The sequence below is a fragment of the Salvelinus fontinalis genome, chromosome 5 (assembly GCF_029448725.1).
Source record: "Salvelinus fontinalis isolate EN_2023a chromosome 5, ASM2944872v1, whole genome shotgun sequence".
Lineage (NCBI taxonomy): Eukaryota > Metazoa > Chordata > Actinopteri > Salmoniformes > Salmonidae > Salvelinus > Salvelinus fontinalis.
Window position 1 is genome coordinate 12196280 of NC_074669.1, and position 16915 is coordinate 12213194.

The 16915-nt window shown below is 40.5% G+C and overlaps 1 protein-coding gene across 1 annotated transcript in view; it reads left to right on the forward strand.

The window, feature by feature from the left end:
- LOC129855123 (endophilin-A2-like) overlaps window positions 1-16507 on the forward strand; it is a 32249-nt gene extending 15742 nt beyond the window's left edge. The window contains exons 4-9 of the mRNA XM_055922466.1: window positions 88-231; window positions 362-495; window positions 647-805; window positions 4977-5080; window positions 5507-5643; window positions 13792-16507. Coding sequence (XP_055778441.1) covers window positions 88-231; window positions 362-495; window positions 647-805; window positions 4977-5080; window positions 5507-5643; window positions 13792-13985 — 872 coding nt within the window. The 3' untranslated portion in view covers window positions 13986-16507. The remainder of the gene's footprint in view (window positions 1-87; window positions 232-361; window positions 496-646; window positions 806-4976; window positions 5081-5506; window positions 5644-13791) is intronic.
- Window positions 16508-16915: the final 408 nt, after the last annotated feature.

The following is a 16915-nucleotide window of genomic DNA, read 5'->3' on the forward strand; positions in this document are numbered from 1 at the left end:
TGTATGACTAAGTACCACCTCTCCATCTGACTCGTTCTCCATCCCATCCTTTCTCTGCATCCCTCTCCTCCATTCACACTCTCTCAGCGTCGCGGGCGAAACTCTCTATGTTGAACACCATGTCTAAGATCAGAGGCCAGGTGAAGAACCCAGGCTATCCCCAGGCTGAGGGCCTGCTAGGAGAGTGTATGGTCAAGTACGGCCGGGACCTAGGGGAGGAAACCAACTTTGGTACGTTGTGTGTGTGTGTGTGTGTGTGTGTGTGTGTGTGTGTGTGTGTGTGTATAGATGGCACCAGTTATGTGGAGTGTTGTTTTTCATTTGTACATTTGACTAAGCTTCTGCTCTTGCTCTGTGTCAGGTGGGGCTCTAGTAGATGCGGGGGATACCATGAAGAGGCTGGCGGAGGTGAAGGACTCTCTAGACATAGATGTTAAACAGAACTTCATCGATCCATTACAAAACCTGTGTGACAAGGACCTTCGAGAGATACAGGTACTGTACTACATTACACACTTATCCATCTGCTGCAGAAATCAATATCTTTGTCATCTCTAGAATTTACATCCCCCATACCTTCATCTCCTCTCTCCTCATCTACCCATCCCTTCTCCTCTCCCCATCGTCCTCTCCTCCCGTCCCCCAGCACCATCTAAAAAAGCTGGAGGGAAGGCGTCTGGATTACGACTATAAGAAGAAGCGCCAAGGGAAGATCCCAGACGAGGAGCTAAGACAGGCCCTGGAGAAGTTCCACGAGTCTAAAGATGTGGCCGAGACCAGCATGTACAACATACTGGAGACTGACGTGAGTAGTATCTGTCTGTGGGTGGGGGTGTGGTTCTGTCCCGTGATAACATTCATAATGTCAATGGAAACACCCAGCCTATTATCAACCTAATGTTTATGGTTTAATTATCAGTATTGTTGCTCTGGGAAAGAGATCAGGGGGAATCAGTGTCACCTCAAGGTCATTTGTTCAATAAGCTTTACTGGTTAAATCCACTCTTCGCCACCATAACGAGTGTCACCTGCAGCATGAATCAATTTAGCTCAAAATGAAATATAATCTATGTACAGTCCTAATCAGCAGAGCAGCTCCATGGCCTATGTGTACTATGGTTAGCCTGCCCTCCCATCTGTTTAGGGTGTATGTAAATACAATACTGTTTTCACTCACATCGTTAAACAGATTATATATTAACCACAATGCGATACTGGATATCCAGGGGAATGCCACTGTTACTACTCGTGTGTATCAAGGTAACCATGGGCCTGGTCCTTGCATGCTTGTATGTCGGTTTGTGTTTTAGTGTGTACTAGGGATGTGGCAAATGGAGAGAATTTAAAAAAAAAACGATTTTCAGTTTTAAATGTTTTTATTTTTTAATCATAAAATTCCACATGAATTCACAATGCAGCTGCACTGCTGCCAGCAACAGTTTGGGTCTGATGGTGCACCACTTTCATGATGGTTAAGCATTGCACCTGTACTACTATTACTCTATCTCAATTCCACCTCGCAAAGTTTGCATTTCCTTCTCATTTAACTTCTCAAAGTATTGCCCTACAGGACTTTGCTGCTGTCGCTTGCCTTTCTCTGCCATTTTTCCAATTGTTAACGACGATGATGTAGGCCTAGTGGTGGAGAGTCGACTCCAAAATCATTGAAAAGTCGACTCTCCATTTCTGAGTGTCAAGACTCAGTATTTTTGGAATGGACAAGACAGATTAGTTGCCGTACTTCCGAGACCACAAACACTTGCGTCTTTCATAGCGAGCTAGCAAGGGACGGAGAGCGAGGGGAGGGGCATAGTATAGGCAGGTTGGCCTACACGCAGACAGTCAGAACCATGCACTAGGCCTTTCTATCGGCATTCAAAAGCTGGATCTCGCAATGTCTCGCAACTTCAGTAAAGTCATCATCAATGGATAGGCTAGGATATTGAGATGAGCAACACTTTGCTTTCACACAGTATCTGCGCTGTTCACAGTATCTGCGCTGTTTACAGCGTGTTGGCTAGGGCACCTCAACGGTGGCTAAGTTGAGCCTCATGTTTAAAGGCTCTTAAAGTGGAACTGACAGCGTTTTAGCAACATGAAATCGTATAAAAAAAATGATAATATACTCCCACAGGAAGAATGACACCTTTTTTATTTTTTAAAATTTTCTGACAAGCAAGTACTTAGATATGGTCGTTTTCATAAATTCTTAGAATGTTTGTGCATTTGTGAAAATTCAATGGCAATATATAGTGGCAAAGCGGCCGTGCTTTTGGACAATTAATAGATATCGTAATAAAAACATCTGTCTCGTCCAGGACCAGAGTTTACACAGACCGGTGTGCCATTGCCAATCAGAGCTACAGTAGGCCTTCATGCAAATAAGCCTGTGTGTTTACAGGTACTAGCAAAAGCGCAACTTTAGATCATTAGAACGTATTCGCCAAAAATCACAAAATACACCTGAATGTATTTCTGCAAATTCTGCAAAGTCGAAAGTTTACATACACTTAGGTTGGAGTCATTAAAACTTGTTGTTCAACCACTCCACAAATTTCTTGTTAACAAACTATAGTTTTGGCAAGTCGGTTAGGACATCTACTTTGTGCATGACACAAGTAATTTTTCCAACAATTGTTTACAGACAGATTATTTAACTTATAATTCACTGTATCACAATTCCAGTGGGTCAGAAGTATACATACACTAAGTTGACTGTGCCTTTAAACAGCTTGGAAAATTCCAGAAAATTATGTTATGGCTTTAGAAGCTTCTGATAGGCTAATTGACATAATTTGAGTCAATTGGAGGTGTACCTGTGGATGTATTTCAAGGCCTATCTTCAAACGTAATGCCTCTTTGCTTGACATCATGGGAAAATCAAAAGAAATCAGCCAAGACCTCCACAAAAAAAAATGGTAGACCTCCACAAGTCTGGGTCATCCTTGGGAGAAATTTCCAAATGCCTGAAGGTACCACGTTCATCTGTACAAACAATAGTACGCAAGTATAAACACCATGGGACCACGCAGCCGTCATACCGCTCAGGAAGGAGACGCGTTCTGTCTCCTAAAGATGAATGTACTTTGGTGCGAAAAGTGCAAATCAATCCCAGAACAACAGCAAAGGACCTTGTGAAGATGCTGGAGGAAACAGGTACAAAAGTATCTATATCCACAGTAAAACGAGTCCTATATCAACATAACCTGAAAGGCCGCTCAGCAAGGAAGAAGCCACTGCTCCAAAACCGCCATAAAAATGCTAGACTACAGTTTGCAACTGCACATGGGGACAAAGATCATACTTTTTGTAGAAATGTCCTCTGGTCTGATGAAACAAAAATACAACTGTTTGGCCATAATGACCATCGTTATGTTCGGAGGAAAAAGGGGGATGCTTGCAAGCCGAAGAACACAAACACAACCGTGAAGCACGGGGGTGGCAGCATCATGTTGTGGGGTTGCTTTGGTGCAGGAGGGACTGGTTCACTTCACAAAATAGATGGCATCATGAGGGAAGAAAATTATGTGGATATATTGAAGCAACATCTCACGACATCAGTCAAGAAGTTAAAGCTTGATCGCAAACGGATCTTCCAAATGGACAATGACCCCAAACATACTTACAAAGTTGTGGACAACAAAGTCAAGGTATTGGAGTGGCCATCACAAAGCCCTGACCTGAATCCTATACAAAATTTGTGGGCAGACCTGAAAAAGCGTGTGCGAGCAAGGAGTCCTACAAACCAGATTCAGTTACACCAGCTCTGTCAGGAGGAATGGACCAAAATTCACCCAACTTATTGTGGGAAGCTTGTGGAAGGCTACCTGAAACGTTTGACCCAAGTTAAACAATTTAAAGGCAATGCTACCAAATACTAATTGAGTGTATGTAAACTTCTGACCCACTGGGAATGTGATGAAATAAATAAAAGCTGAAATAAATCATTCTCTCTACTATTATTCTCTTAAAATAAAGTGGTGATCCTAACTGACCTAAGACATGGAACTTTTACTAGGATTAAATGTCAGGAATTGTGAAAAACGGAGTTTAAATGTATTTGGCTAAGGTGTATGTAAACTTCCGACTTCAACTTTAAATATAACGGGAGTCTTCTTTACATTTAAGAACTTTACAGTTCTATTGATCAAACAACTGAAAAGGAAGGCTATCTGTCCCTCAGTTATGCACATCATCAACAGCAAGATCAACAACTAATGCTAGCCAGAACGAGTTGAGCTAAAATATAACAATGGAACATTAGATAAACCCTCTCAAACTTTGCACTGATAGTCAACAGTAGGGGTTCTTCAATTAAATGTTGTCATTTAACTAGAGACAAATCGTGTTCATGCAAATTTCTTCACTTGAAAAATACTGAACCAAACATAATTAGATGTAAAATTGCCTGACTAAGATCTCTGCAAAAATGTCAAATTTAATGACAGATTTCTTGAGTTATCATTAATTCTAACTATTTTGAAGAAGTGTATACTGGCTACAGCGTCTCAAGATGGACAAACAGTACTATTGCCATTTATTTATTTTATTATTTTATTTTTTCTTGCGAAGGTCTTTTAAGGGAGTATATGAACACACTCGTTCGGTTTGCTTAGCCGACTCAGCTATGCGCCAGCCAAACTGAAACATGCAGACGGCTTTAGTTGTTGCTGAAATTGACCCGCTATGTGGTTTACTTTCTGCATCAATGATATCGCTGTCTAACATTAAATTACACAACTTTTCCCAAGCCCTTCATAGCCCATCATCTAGTTAGGCTATAACACTGAAAATAATGTTTTGTGATAATTGCACTATGATTTGTTTTAATTTAGTGAAGAAAATAAAAATAAAACATTGTTCTTTGGTGAGATAATTTTCTTACCGTTAAGGATCCCAATTTCATTTAAACGTTCACACCCCTAGTGTGTACAGTTAGTAACCATATCCTGCTCTTTGTGTGTGTCTCTGTGCAGATAGAGCAGGTGAGCCAGCTGTCGTCTCTGGTGGAGTCCCAGCTGCAGTACCACAGACAGGCCACACAGATTCTGGACGAGCTCTCAGACAAACTCAGGGACAGGTAGGTACACATGTGTCTCTACTTCCACTGCCCATCTTTCCTGTACAGTCACTTCAAGCTTATGTGTGTAGTGTCATGATAGAGATACAGTAGGCCCACTCACCAATCCCAGCCTCATTCCCAGTCCCGTTACCAGCACAGCCCCCTCATACTGTCTAGTCACAGCACCCCTCGCCATAATCTGTCTCAATGTGTGGATCTGCATGGTAACATCCAAGGCCCTTAATCACAGAAAAACGGACACACTGGTTGACCCAGGGGTTTAACTGTTAGCTGTAAAATATATCAGAAGCGTCAAGATAGCCATTCCCTTAGTTTCTTTTAAAATATTTTTATTATGAATTATGTATATTTGTGTACCGTTTCTAATATTGAGTCTACTGATAACTGAGATCTGCCAGGCTGCTCTATCTTTCTTCTCTTCAGGATGAACGAGGCCCAGAACCGACCACGTCGCGAATACACACCTAAGGCCAAACCCATCTTTGACTTTGACAGTGACAACCAATCAACCAATGGTGTCTACACGACCTCAGTTGGCCCACCACCCTCCCGCAACTCAGGTAAGCACATGCTACCTACTGTGTATATCAGCTCATCGAAAAGGAATTTCTTTCAAATATTTCACTACTGCAGATTTAGAGATTCACTTCCATACTTTGGAGTGTGGTATGAATGTGTGTGTCTGTCATAGGATGAGTTGGTTGTCTGTGTGTGTGCACATGTGTGTATGTGTGAGCATGCACGTGTATGTGTGAGAGAGGGTGAATGAACAGGAGAGGGGTGCAGGCAGCTTTCAGCTGGTTGCCCTCTTCTCCTGTTGACCTTGTTCCTCTCTTCTTGTGATGTCCCCCTTCCTCCACACCAAATTTTTAATAAAAAAATAAATAAAAATGTAACCTTTATTTAACTAGGCAAATCAGTTAAAAACTAATTATTGTTTACAATGACGGGCCTACCAAAAGGCAAAATACCTCCTGTAGGGACAGAGGCTGGGGAAGGGAAATAAATAAATATATATAACCAGACGTGAGTGAGAGTGTGTTTGTTTGTCAGAGACAGCCGACCTACTTTTGTGAAATGGTAGATGCAATCCTATCAGTGAACTACATGTATCAAATCAAAAGCTCTAGAATATAAGTTCTGTGATTGAAATGATCCATTATTTTGTACTCAAAATATTTAAGTAACAGGTCATTTTAAGAACTCATTCATTTGATTGGGTTCTTCGTTGGGTTTGGTTGTTTCTCTGGTTGAAATGTTTACCAGCTATTTTTAGATACAAAGCCTAGAGCTTTTTGATTGACAGTTTAATGACCTGCACTGACTGCCTCTGAAATGGCACACAGCCACACACATGCTGGTGGACCACCTCAGGCCATAGTCCTGTCACTACAGAGTTTGGACTGAACCCACTTTCAGTTCAATCATTAAATACCCCATAATGTCAAAGTGGAATTATGTTTTTCGAAATTTTTACAAATCAATTAAAAATGAAAAGCTGAAATGTCTTGAGTCAATATGTATTCAACCCCTTTGTTATGGCAAGCCTAAATAAGTTCAGCAGTTAATTTGCTTAACAAGTCACATAATAAGTTGCACTCTGTTTGCAATGATAGTGTTAACCCCCCCAATATCTCTGTACCCCACACAATTATCTGTAAGGTCCCTCAGTCGAGCAGTGAATTTCAAACACAGATTCAACCACAAAGACTAGGGAGGTTTTCCAATGCCTCGCAAAGAAGGTAGATGGTAGATGGAACAACATTGTAGTTACTCAACAATACTAACCTAATTGACAGAGTGAAAAGAATGAAAGCCTGTACAGAATAGAAAATATAAAAAAATATGCATCCTGTTTGCAATTAGGCACTAAAGTAATACTGCTAAAAAGGTTGGAAAGCAATTAACTTTTTGCCTTGAATACAAAGTGTTATGTTTGGGGCAAATCCAACACTCTCCATATTTTCAAGCATGATGGTGGCTGCGTCATGTTATGGGTATGCTTGTAATTGTTAAGGACTGGGGAATTTTTCAGGATAAAAATGTAAAGTAATTGAGCTAAGCACAGACACCATCCTAGAGGAAAACTTTGTTCAGTCTGATTTCCACCAGACACTGGGGGAGAAATTCACCTTTTAACAGGACAATAACTAGGGTTTCTGTATTTAATTTTCAATAAAAACATATTTTCACTTTGCCATTATGGGTATTGTATGTAGATGGGTGAGGAGAAAAAACACATTTAATAAATTTTGAATTCAGGCTGTAACAGCAAAATGTGGAATAAGTCAAGGAATATGAATACACACACAGTACCAGTCATTCCAGGGTTTTTCTTTAGTTTTACTATTGTCTACATTGTAGAATAATAATGTAATATCAAATATATTTTGATTTGTTTAACACTTTTTTTTTACTACATGATTCCATGTGTTATTTCATAGTTTTGATGTATTCACTATTATTCGACAATGTAGAAAATAGTAAAACAAAAAACCCATGCATGAGTAGGTGTCCACTAGTATGTGTGTGTGTGTGTGTGTGTGTGTGTGTGTGTGTGTGTGTGTGTGTGTGTGTGTGTGTGTGTGTGTGTGTGTGTGTGTGCCCGAGCGTGTGTGTGTGCCCGAGCGTACGTACGTGCATACATACATACATACAGTGCCTTTGGAAAGTATTCAGACCTTTTTGACTTTTTCCACATTTTGTTATGTTACGGCCTTATACTAAAATGTATTAAATAGTTTTTTCCCCCCTCATCAATCTACATGCAATACCCTATAATGACAAAACAAAAACAGGTTTTTAAACATTTTAGCAAATGTATTCAAATTTAAAAAACGATACCTTTTAAATAAGTATTCAGACCTTATGCAATGAGACTTGAAATCGAGCTCACGTACATCCTTTTCCATTGATCATCCTTGAGCTATTTCTACAACTATAACTGTGGTAAAACATTCTATTGAACATGATTTGGAAACCCACACACCTGTCTATATAAGGTCTTACAGTTAGTGCATGTCAGTGGAAAAACCAAGCCATGAGGTTGAGGCACACATCTGGGGAAGGGTACCAAGACATTTCTGCAGCATTAAAGGTCCCCAAGAACACAGTGGCCTCCATTATTCTTAAATGGAAGATGTTTGGTACCACCAAGAATATTCCTAGAGCTGGCCGCCCTGCCAAACTGAGCAATCGGGGGAGAAGGGCCTTGGTCAGGGAGGTGACCAAGAACCCGATAGTTACTCTGACAGAGCTCCAGAGTTTCTCTGTAGAGATGGGAGAACCTTCCAGAAGGACAACCATCTCTGCAACACTCTACCAATTAGGCCTTTATTGCAGACTGGCCAGATGGAAGCTACTCCCCAGTAAAAGGCACATGACAGCCTGCTTGGAGTTTGCCAAAAGGCACCTAAAGGACTCTCAGACCATGAAAAACAGGATTCTCTGGTCTGATGAAACCAAGATTAAACTTTTTGGCCTGAATGACAAGTGTCACGTCTGGAGGAAACCTGGCACCATCCCTACGGTGAAGCATAGTGGTGGCAGAATCATGCAGTGGAAATGTTTTTCAGCGGCAGGGACTGGGAGACTAGTCAGGATCGAGGGAAAGATGCTTTAAAACAACCTAATTCGTCACTGCCGCCAACAGGAGGGCCTCTAAAAAAAATGTAGGTTGGTGACCGCACCATTGGCCACGCCCATGGCCACACCACCACCCTGCCCACCACCTAAGCACCATTTTGATCCAAAAAGAAAACCTGTATATGATACATCTTTGGGTTAGTGTGTCTCCGAATGTCTCCTAGATTTATGGGTAGGGGATGTGTTGTATTCCACAATAAAAGTGAGTCTCCCATAGACAGTGATGGATCCCTCCCCATATCCAGTGTGTCGTGCCCTGTGCCAACTGCCTGTGGGGTAAGCTGGTACAAAGAGGACATTTTTTGAGACAAAAAGCCTGGTGTTAAGGCCATGAGCTGCCTGAGCTCAGAGGGAGATGGATGGCGAGAGGGAGCAGTGCAGGGTCAGAGGGGGATGGCGCGAGGGAGGGTCAGAGGGGGAGTGAGTGAGTGATGGGGCAGGGTCAGAAGAACTTCAGAATTGTTGGTCTCACAGAGATGATGCAAAACACTGTCACTGGGATTGTGACAGCCATCAGTGTGTGGTTTCACTACTTTTGCGTGTTTATGTGTGTGTTTTGAGACTGACAGGGTCTCTGTTCCATGCTATGAGTAAGATATGGACTTCCTGTGCCCCTTCAGTCCTAGCCACCGTGTTCTACGGTTGGTCGATGTCCACCTTTGTCCTATCGTGATTATGTACTAGGCATGGGGCGTATCCAGATTGTCATACCTTTAAACTGACCGTGTACCATCCTGGGATATTGGCACTGAACACAATTGGCGCTATTTTCAAACCCCACTGAGCTTCTGTAATCAGAAGGTTAGCAATGCTAACCTATACATGTAGAATCCCATAGCGAATGCTAGCTAAATGCTAATGCATATATGTCTCTGACACAAACTATTTGCAGGACAGAGATCCCAGCTCAAAGTTATACAAGTAACTAAAAAATGCTATGATACTCAGTAGGGGATTATCTGCTGTTACCAAGAGAAGCTTGATTTTGAAAGAAGCTAACCAGCTAGATAACTACTACATTTGCAAACCAAATGCACAGCTGCTGAGCATTTAGCACTAGGGATGTAATGATTCACCAATACGCATCGGTCCCCGAGTGCATCATCCCACAGACCACAAACCAATTCAAATGTAGCATGTATCGGTCAGAAATCCTATACGAACATTATGCGTCCTCTCTTTCAGTGTTGAACTGCATCTAACTGTCATTGATCTCATTTTGCATGTGTGCCGAACAACTCCAGGCAAATATCAGTAGCCTTCTGAAACTGCGCTCTGACCAACGCAAGGTAGGTGGCCTGTTCCTGATCTTGCACATCTGCGCAGCACCTTCAGCATTCAAATGCTAAAATGGCGTCTGTGATATTAGGCTTAATTAGTTGAGTGACAACCTAAGTAATTTGCTAGGTTATTGACAGCTATGCGCTGTTGAAAATTGTGTTTTTACCGGAATAAAAGTAAGCTCCCGGCAACACAACTCTCATCTGGCTTACACTATATTTTATTTTGATTGTTCAGGATCACAATCAGCAATAGTTTTGGTAGTTTTGCTTTAAATAATCAGTGTATATTGTCATTTTTAGATATACAGAGTTAAGTTGGTAATTTCATAATGAGCAATCACTTTTGCGAATCGCACGGCCGACATGAGAGGAGAAGAGAAGATCTCTCTGTAAACTTCCAAACGGTCAAAACCATTTGATTTTGAGATGGTGTGAAGTCCAAGTTGTGCTGTATAGTCATTGGCTATATCATAGTCAATTTGTAAATTATGAATATTGATACATTACTATCACTTAATCTGAAAAAATTGCTAGTCAATTGGTGGATGGTGGTGATTTCAGAAACAAAGTGGGGAGACAAACTGGCTACATTGCCCCCCCCCCCCCCCCTTATCTGATAGTGGTGTGATAGATGCGTAGTCTCCTTTATGGCTCAGCTCAGGTGCTTCCACAGCTCAGAAAGATGCATCTCAGGGCTAGCTCATGAGCTCCATCAGCAGCAGATTTGAATTAAAAAGAGAAAACAAATGTGTTTATTCAACATTTTAGTGCATTGAACCGAAACGCATCAATTTATTTTCTAATCAAACCGAATCGCACCAAAACAATTCAAACTATACTGAACAAAAGTATGAACGCAACATGTAAATAGTTGGTCCCATGTTTCATGAGCTGAAATAAAAGATCCCATAATTTTTCCATAGGTACAAAAAAAACATCTCAACTTTTGTGCACACATTTCTTTACATCCCTGTTAGTGAGCATTTCTCCTTTGTCAAGATAATCCATCCACCTGACAGGTGTGGCATATCAAGAAGCTGATTAAGCTGCATGATTATTAGACAGGTGTACCTTGTGCTGAGGACAATTAAAGGCCACTCTAAAATGTGCAGTTTCGTCACACAACACAATGCCACAGATGTCTCAAGTTTTGAGGGAGTGTACAATTGGCATGCTGACTGCAGGAATGTCCACCAGACATTTTTGTTCAGTATGAAACGTATCCTTCCTGTATCGTATTGGAGCCCATGTACAGTACCTTAAGAAAGTATTCATAACCCTTGACTTGTTTTTTTCCTCTCACCCATCTACACACAATAGTACCCCATAATGACAACGTGAAAACATGATTTTTTAAAAAGATTTTTGCAAATGTATAAAAAATGAAATACAGAAATATCTCATTTACATAACTATTCACACCCCTGAGTCAATATGTGTTAGAATCACCTTTTGGCAGAGATTACAGCTGTGAGTCTTTCTGGGTCTCTAAGATCTTTCCACGCCTGGATTGTGCAACATTTGCCCATTTTTATTAATTTCAAAATTCTTTAAGCTCTGTAAAATTGGTTGTTGATCATTGCTAGACAACCATTTTCAGGTCTAGCCATAGATTTTCAAGCAGATTTAAGTCAAAACTGTAACTCAGCCACTCAGGAACATTGACTTTCTTCTTGGTAAGCAACTCCAGTGTAGATTTGGCCTTGTGTTTTAAGTTATTGTCCTGCTGACAGATGAACTAATCTCCCAAAATCCTCTAGGATTGTGCCTGTGCTTAGCTCCATTCTGTTTATTTTTTATCCTGGAAAAACTCCCCAGTACTTAACAATAACAAGCATACCCATAACATGATGCAGCCACCACTATGCTTGAAATTATGAAGAGTGGTACTCAGTAATGTGTTGTATTGGACTTGGCCCCAACATAACACTTTGTATTCAGGACAAAAAGTTAATCGCTGTGACACATTTTTTGTATTATTACTGAAGTGCCTAGTTGCAAACATGATGCATGTTTTGTAATATTTATATTCTGTCTAGAATTCCTTTTCACTCTCTCAATTAGTATTGTTGCTTAACTACAATGTTGTTGATCCATCCTCAGTTTAGTCCTATCATAGCCATTAAACTCTTAACTGTTTTAAAGTCATGCTTGGCCTGCCTCATGATGAAATCCCTGAGCGGTTTCCTTCCTCTCCTGCAACTGCATTGGAATGTAGTGATATTCAATGTCTGATATTTATATTTTTACCAATGTACCAATAGGTGCCCTTCTTTGCGAGGCATTGGAAATCCTCCCTGGTCTTTGTGGTTGAATCTGTTTGAAATTCACTGTTTGACTGTGGGGCCGTACAGATAATTTTGTGTGGGGTACAGAGATTACGTTGTCATAAAAAAATCATGTTAAACACAATTTTGCAAACAAAGTGAGTCCATGCAACTTATCTGACTTGTTCAGCAACAAGCACATTTTTACTCCTGAACATTTCAGCTTTAAATGTTTTATAAAAAAATGTGATACAAATAAAAAGCTTAAGTCCACATTGACATTTATGAGGTATTGTGTGTAGGCCAGTGACAAAAACATCTATATTTAATCAATTTTAAATTCAGGCTGTAACACAACAAAATGTGGAAAATGTCAAGGGGTGTGAATACTTTCTGAAGACAATGTATGTACCCATAAAACATTGTGCTATACGATGAATGCCTCTATTGTCCGTCCGTCCGTCCCCCCCCCCCCCCCCCCCCCCCCCCCCCAAAAAATTGAAGTGAAAGCGACAAGTCATGACAAAAGATGTTGACAGCATGGGCAGAGGTGGAGGAAATGACTTATCTTTTCTGGTGGAGGAGCAGGTTTGCGTGTGTATCTGTGTGACGCACACATGATGGAGCAGTGACTGAAGGATGAGGAACAGACTGTCTTACCGTAGTGAGATTGGTTATAGTCCTACATCATGAGCTGGGTAGAAGCAGTCTGCCGTCTTCAGAAGTGCTTAATTGCTTTATTTGCCTCGTGAAATAATAGAACAATAAATTATATTGATTGTTAGATTTCTCATAAAGCTGGTGGAGAATATCCTAGGCTTAAGCTATGAACTTTCATTCTTATCATTTTGAAATCCACAACAATTTTAGGACAACGCTGTAGGCTAGAATATTTTGGAAATAAGCTACTGGTCATAACTAAGTATATTTTTTGTCTTTAAGTTTTTCTGATAGGCCTAGTAGGAGGATGGGTTATTGGCCATTTTGTTTTCAACCTCGCATGGAGGGATTTTCCCAGCCTGCATGGATCATTTCTTTCTTAATAAGCTTCAACTGTCATTAGATTTTTTCTATAGGCTAATGATATTATTTCTCTCATTAATCCTTTGACTACCTTACATTTTTAGGATATTCAAATAACTGTTTTGAGATGTTACTCTGTTAAATTAATTTGTTGACCAGAACAACACAGGGCTGTATGGGAGGCCAGGTCATATTTCTAGCACTGTCACTCCTCACACTGTCTGAGCCTGCCGTGTGTTCATTTCACAACCCAGCCACACCTACTAATACTTCAACTACAGTGTGAACCATAAGCTAACAGAGTGCCGTGTGAAAACCTAAAACCATAATCTGACGGTCCAGCTCTGTTAGACAGCAGAAGGAGGGTGGGATGTATGGACAGAGAGAGATGGGATTAGTCTATCACTGTCTGGTATGATGTACACTTTTTCAACCTTCTCTCTCCGTTTTCCATCCCTCTCGCCTCCTTTCTCCTCTTTCTGTCGTTCAGTTTCAGAACAGCCATGCTGTAAGGCCCTGTATGACTTTGACCCGGAGAATGAGGGAGAGCTGGGCTTCAAGGAGGGCGATATCATCACCCTGACCAATCAGATCGATGAGAACTGGTACGAAGGCATGCTTCGCGGCCAATCAGGATTTTTCCCTCTCAACTACGTGGAGATTGTCGTCCCCCTGACAAACTAAAGAGTGCCTTAGAGTACGTGAGAGAGGGAATGAGGAGCCAGTTGAATCTGTGGGACAGATCCTAGAGTCTTCGTCCTCATCTTCACCATCATCACAGACGCACCTGTACTCTTTGGCACGTTTTCATCTTCACATTTGAAGGAGGAAAATTGGAAAATGGTGGCTTCTCACATTCCAGTTCAAAGAAAAAGAGATTTGAATATGATCCCCCTGCCCTACAAGCGAAAACGGAAGACTGACATTCGGACACAGACATGAAGAACCTGACTCAACCAGACTAACATTTTAAAGTAACGTTTTCTGTCAACCACAGATATCTCTACAGAAAATAGAAGTTTCACATGAAATGTATCAAAATTTAAATGGTAACAATTTATTATTGAATGTAAAGTTACGTACCTGTAAGCAGCAGAAGACATTAACATCTGCAGTTTAGCTGGTTCTGACTGTAAACTATACCACTTGTAAAGCCTTGTCTTTTTATTTTTCGTAGTTTCAAAACAAAAAATGTATTTCACATATCCCACATTTCTCTAAGTCCCACATTTTAGTATGGACTCTGCTGAATATTCGCCTTATTTACAAGGCAAGTATGTCGGACACTGCAACGGCACAGCCTTGCAAATAGTCGATTTTGACTGGACTACATCTCTTGAAGCCCCCTGCTGGCCAGGCTAACACAACCATCCTCCTCAGTAAACAACTACAGCAATGCCTTGTACTAATGATCCATTTACAGTCAGTAGATTTACAAAACGATGTACCTTCTGTATGCCTGAGCCACAGGAGAGCATGAAGGGCCTCAGACATTGTTTAGTTTTGCTATGGTCTGCATTTGATTTGTTTTGGTCTAAGCCTCATTTATTGTTTTTTTTATGTACAGCTAAACGGTTAAAATTGCACCTTGGTCCTCCAATGAGATTGTTGATGTATGTGTGAGGGACTGTGTAAGTAATGTGTAGTTGGAGGCCTCTACTGAAAGGATGTTCAAACCCAGACAGTCGGAGACTGAAGCCCCTGAGGAGAAAACTGTTTGATTTTGGGTCTAGTTAACATTTATAAGAAAACATTTTCCCCAGGGGCTACTGGACATTTCGTGACGTTAGCAACATTCGGTGCCTGTGTGTTTTTAGTTTTCCTGTCTGTCCATCTGTTCAATAGAGGAAACACAGCTAAAAATGCCAAATAGAATACAGTACATGGTGTGTCAACCATGATGGGATCTGGTGAGGTGGGGGTTTTAGGTGTGTCATCATAGTGCCTGTCTGTTCAGCTTGTCCTTAGAACCTCAGCTTGTCCCAGTACATCCATAGACAACAACGCTGCTGGCAGTGTCTCCGTCTGTCTTCCATATAGTGCACATAAACGTGGGACTCTTTTCAGATGCGTGTGTGAGACTGTGAAGTTCTTTAGGATCAGGAAATCTCATTCATTCACGTCTGTATTAAGTATTAGTTACTTCTTCGTTGGTTATCACACTTCTCCCCGGGTCTCGTAGTAGGAGGGGTTGGTATGTGCTGCTGGACAGGACTGCGTACGGCGTCAAATATAGTAAATACTGAATGAGGAAATGACTGGGAAACTGAATAATAATATATGGTTATTTTATTTGTGATGATGGTTCTGTTAGGAAAAGCCCCTTCTACCAAGATGCATACAATCAGAGCTTAAAGACACTCCATGATTGATAGTTGTGGATATGATTGAGTCACACATGCTGCAGTGCACTTTTTCATTCACATATTTCTCTCCCCTCAGTGTTGAGGTCCAGGCTAACTTTAGCTACTATTCTCTCTGCCAGCCTGCTCCCTCCATCCACCACTCTGCTCTGTCTCTCACAACACCTCCTCTCTGGTGTTAGAGCTCTCCCAAACGTTTACGGGCCTGGGTTCCGTTCATTTCAATGACCAGAGTGCAGTGGTGGACTGGTACAGAGCAACCTGGTGCTGACTGGATCACACACCAATAAGAGTCCAAAACAAACAAACATAATTTATAGTTAGGGGTGCTTCAGTGCCTTTGGGAAAGAAATTAGGAAAAGACTAATACAACCAACCAAAATAACCAAGCTACTTACTATGGTCATGAATTTCTGTACTAAGGGTTCTGTTCATTTCCAGCCTTGGCACTTTGCTGTGTACAGACGGTTGTGCATGTGTACACTTGCTTTTGTGACACACTACACTTTTTAAAAAGGGTCATTTCTGTCTAATCTGTTGGAGAACCAGAATTATCACTTGAACTAAAAAAGATAATTTTGGCACTCAATAGTATTACTTTTTACACACAAAACATTCACACATTTTTTTTTAAATTAATCTTTGCATGTAGGTCTATCCAATACCTTGTAAATGTATGTATTTTAGTTCAAGTTTTCTTTTTACTTTTGGTATGTCATTGTATGGTATGTCAAATTTAACTGCAATATCTTGTCATGTATTATAAAAAAATATTTGTACTTGCTTTCTCTTGTTTTCTCCCTTCTACCGTCTTTGAATAAATAAATGTCACCCAAGCATTTTGTACTGTGTACAGACTGTTTTTGAAAATAATGTTTTTATCATAAGCAGTAATAGTTTATTTACACTTAATTGCCAAAATGTTAATGCATGTGAGGAGGTGGAATCTACACTAATGATCTTTTTTTGTGTGTGTTTTTGATGGAAATGTTCAGTAGGTTGGTGGGACAAAAGGTGGCTTTGTAGTTCTTTCCAAAGTACCATCAACACTAACAGTGAGCAGACAGTAAAATACAATGTTTTATAAAATAGAATGTTCAAATATGCAATATATTGTCTCGTATATATTGCATATTTTAACATTCTATTTTATTACAAATATTGTGCTAGATCAGGATTTGACTTTTGATGATATTCTATGATTGTAAATGGTGTGCAATTAATTCTGTCTAAAGCTAGGTTTCCATTGAA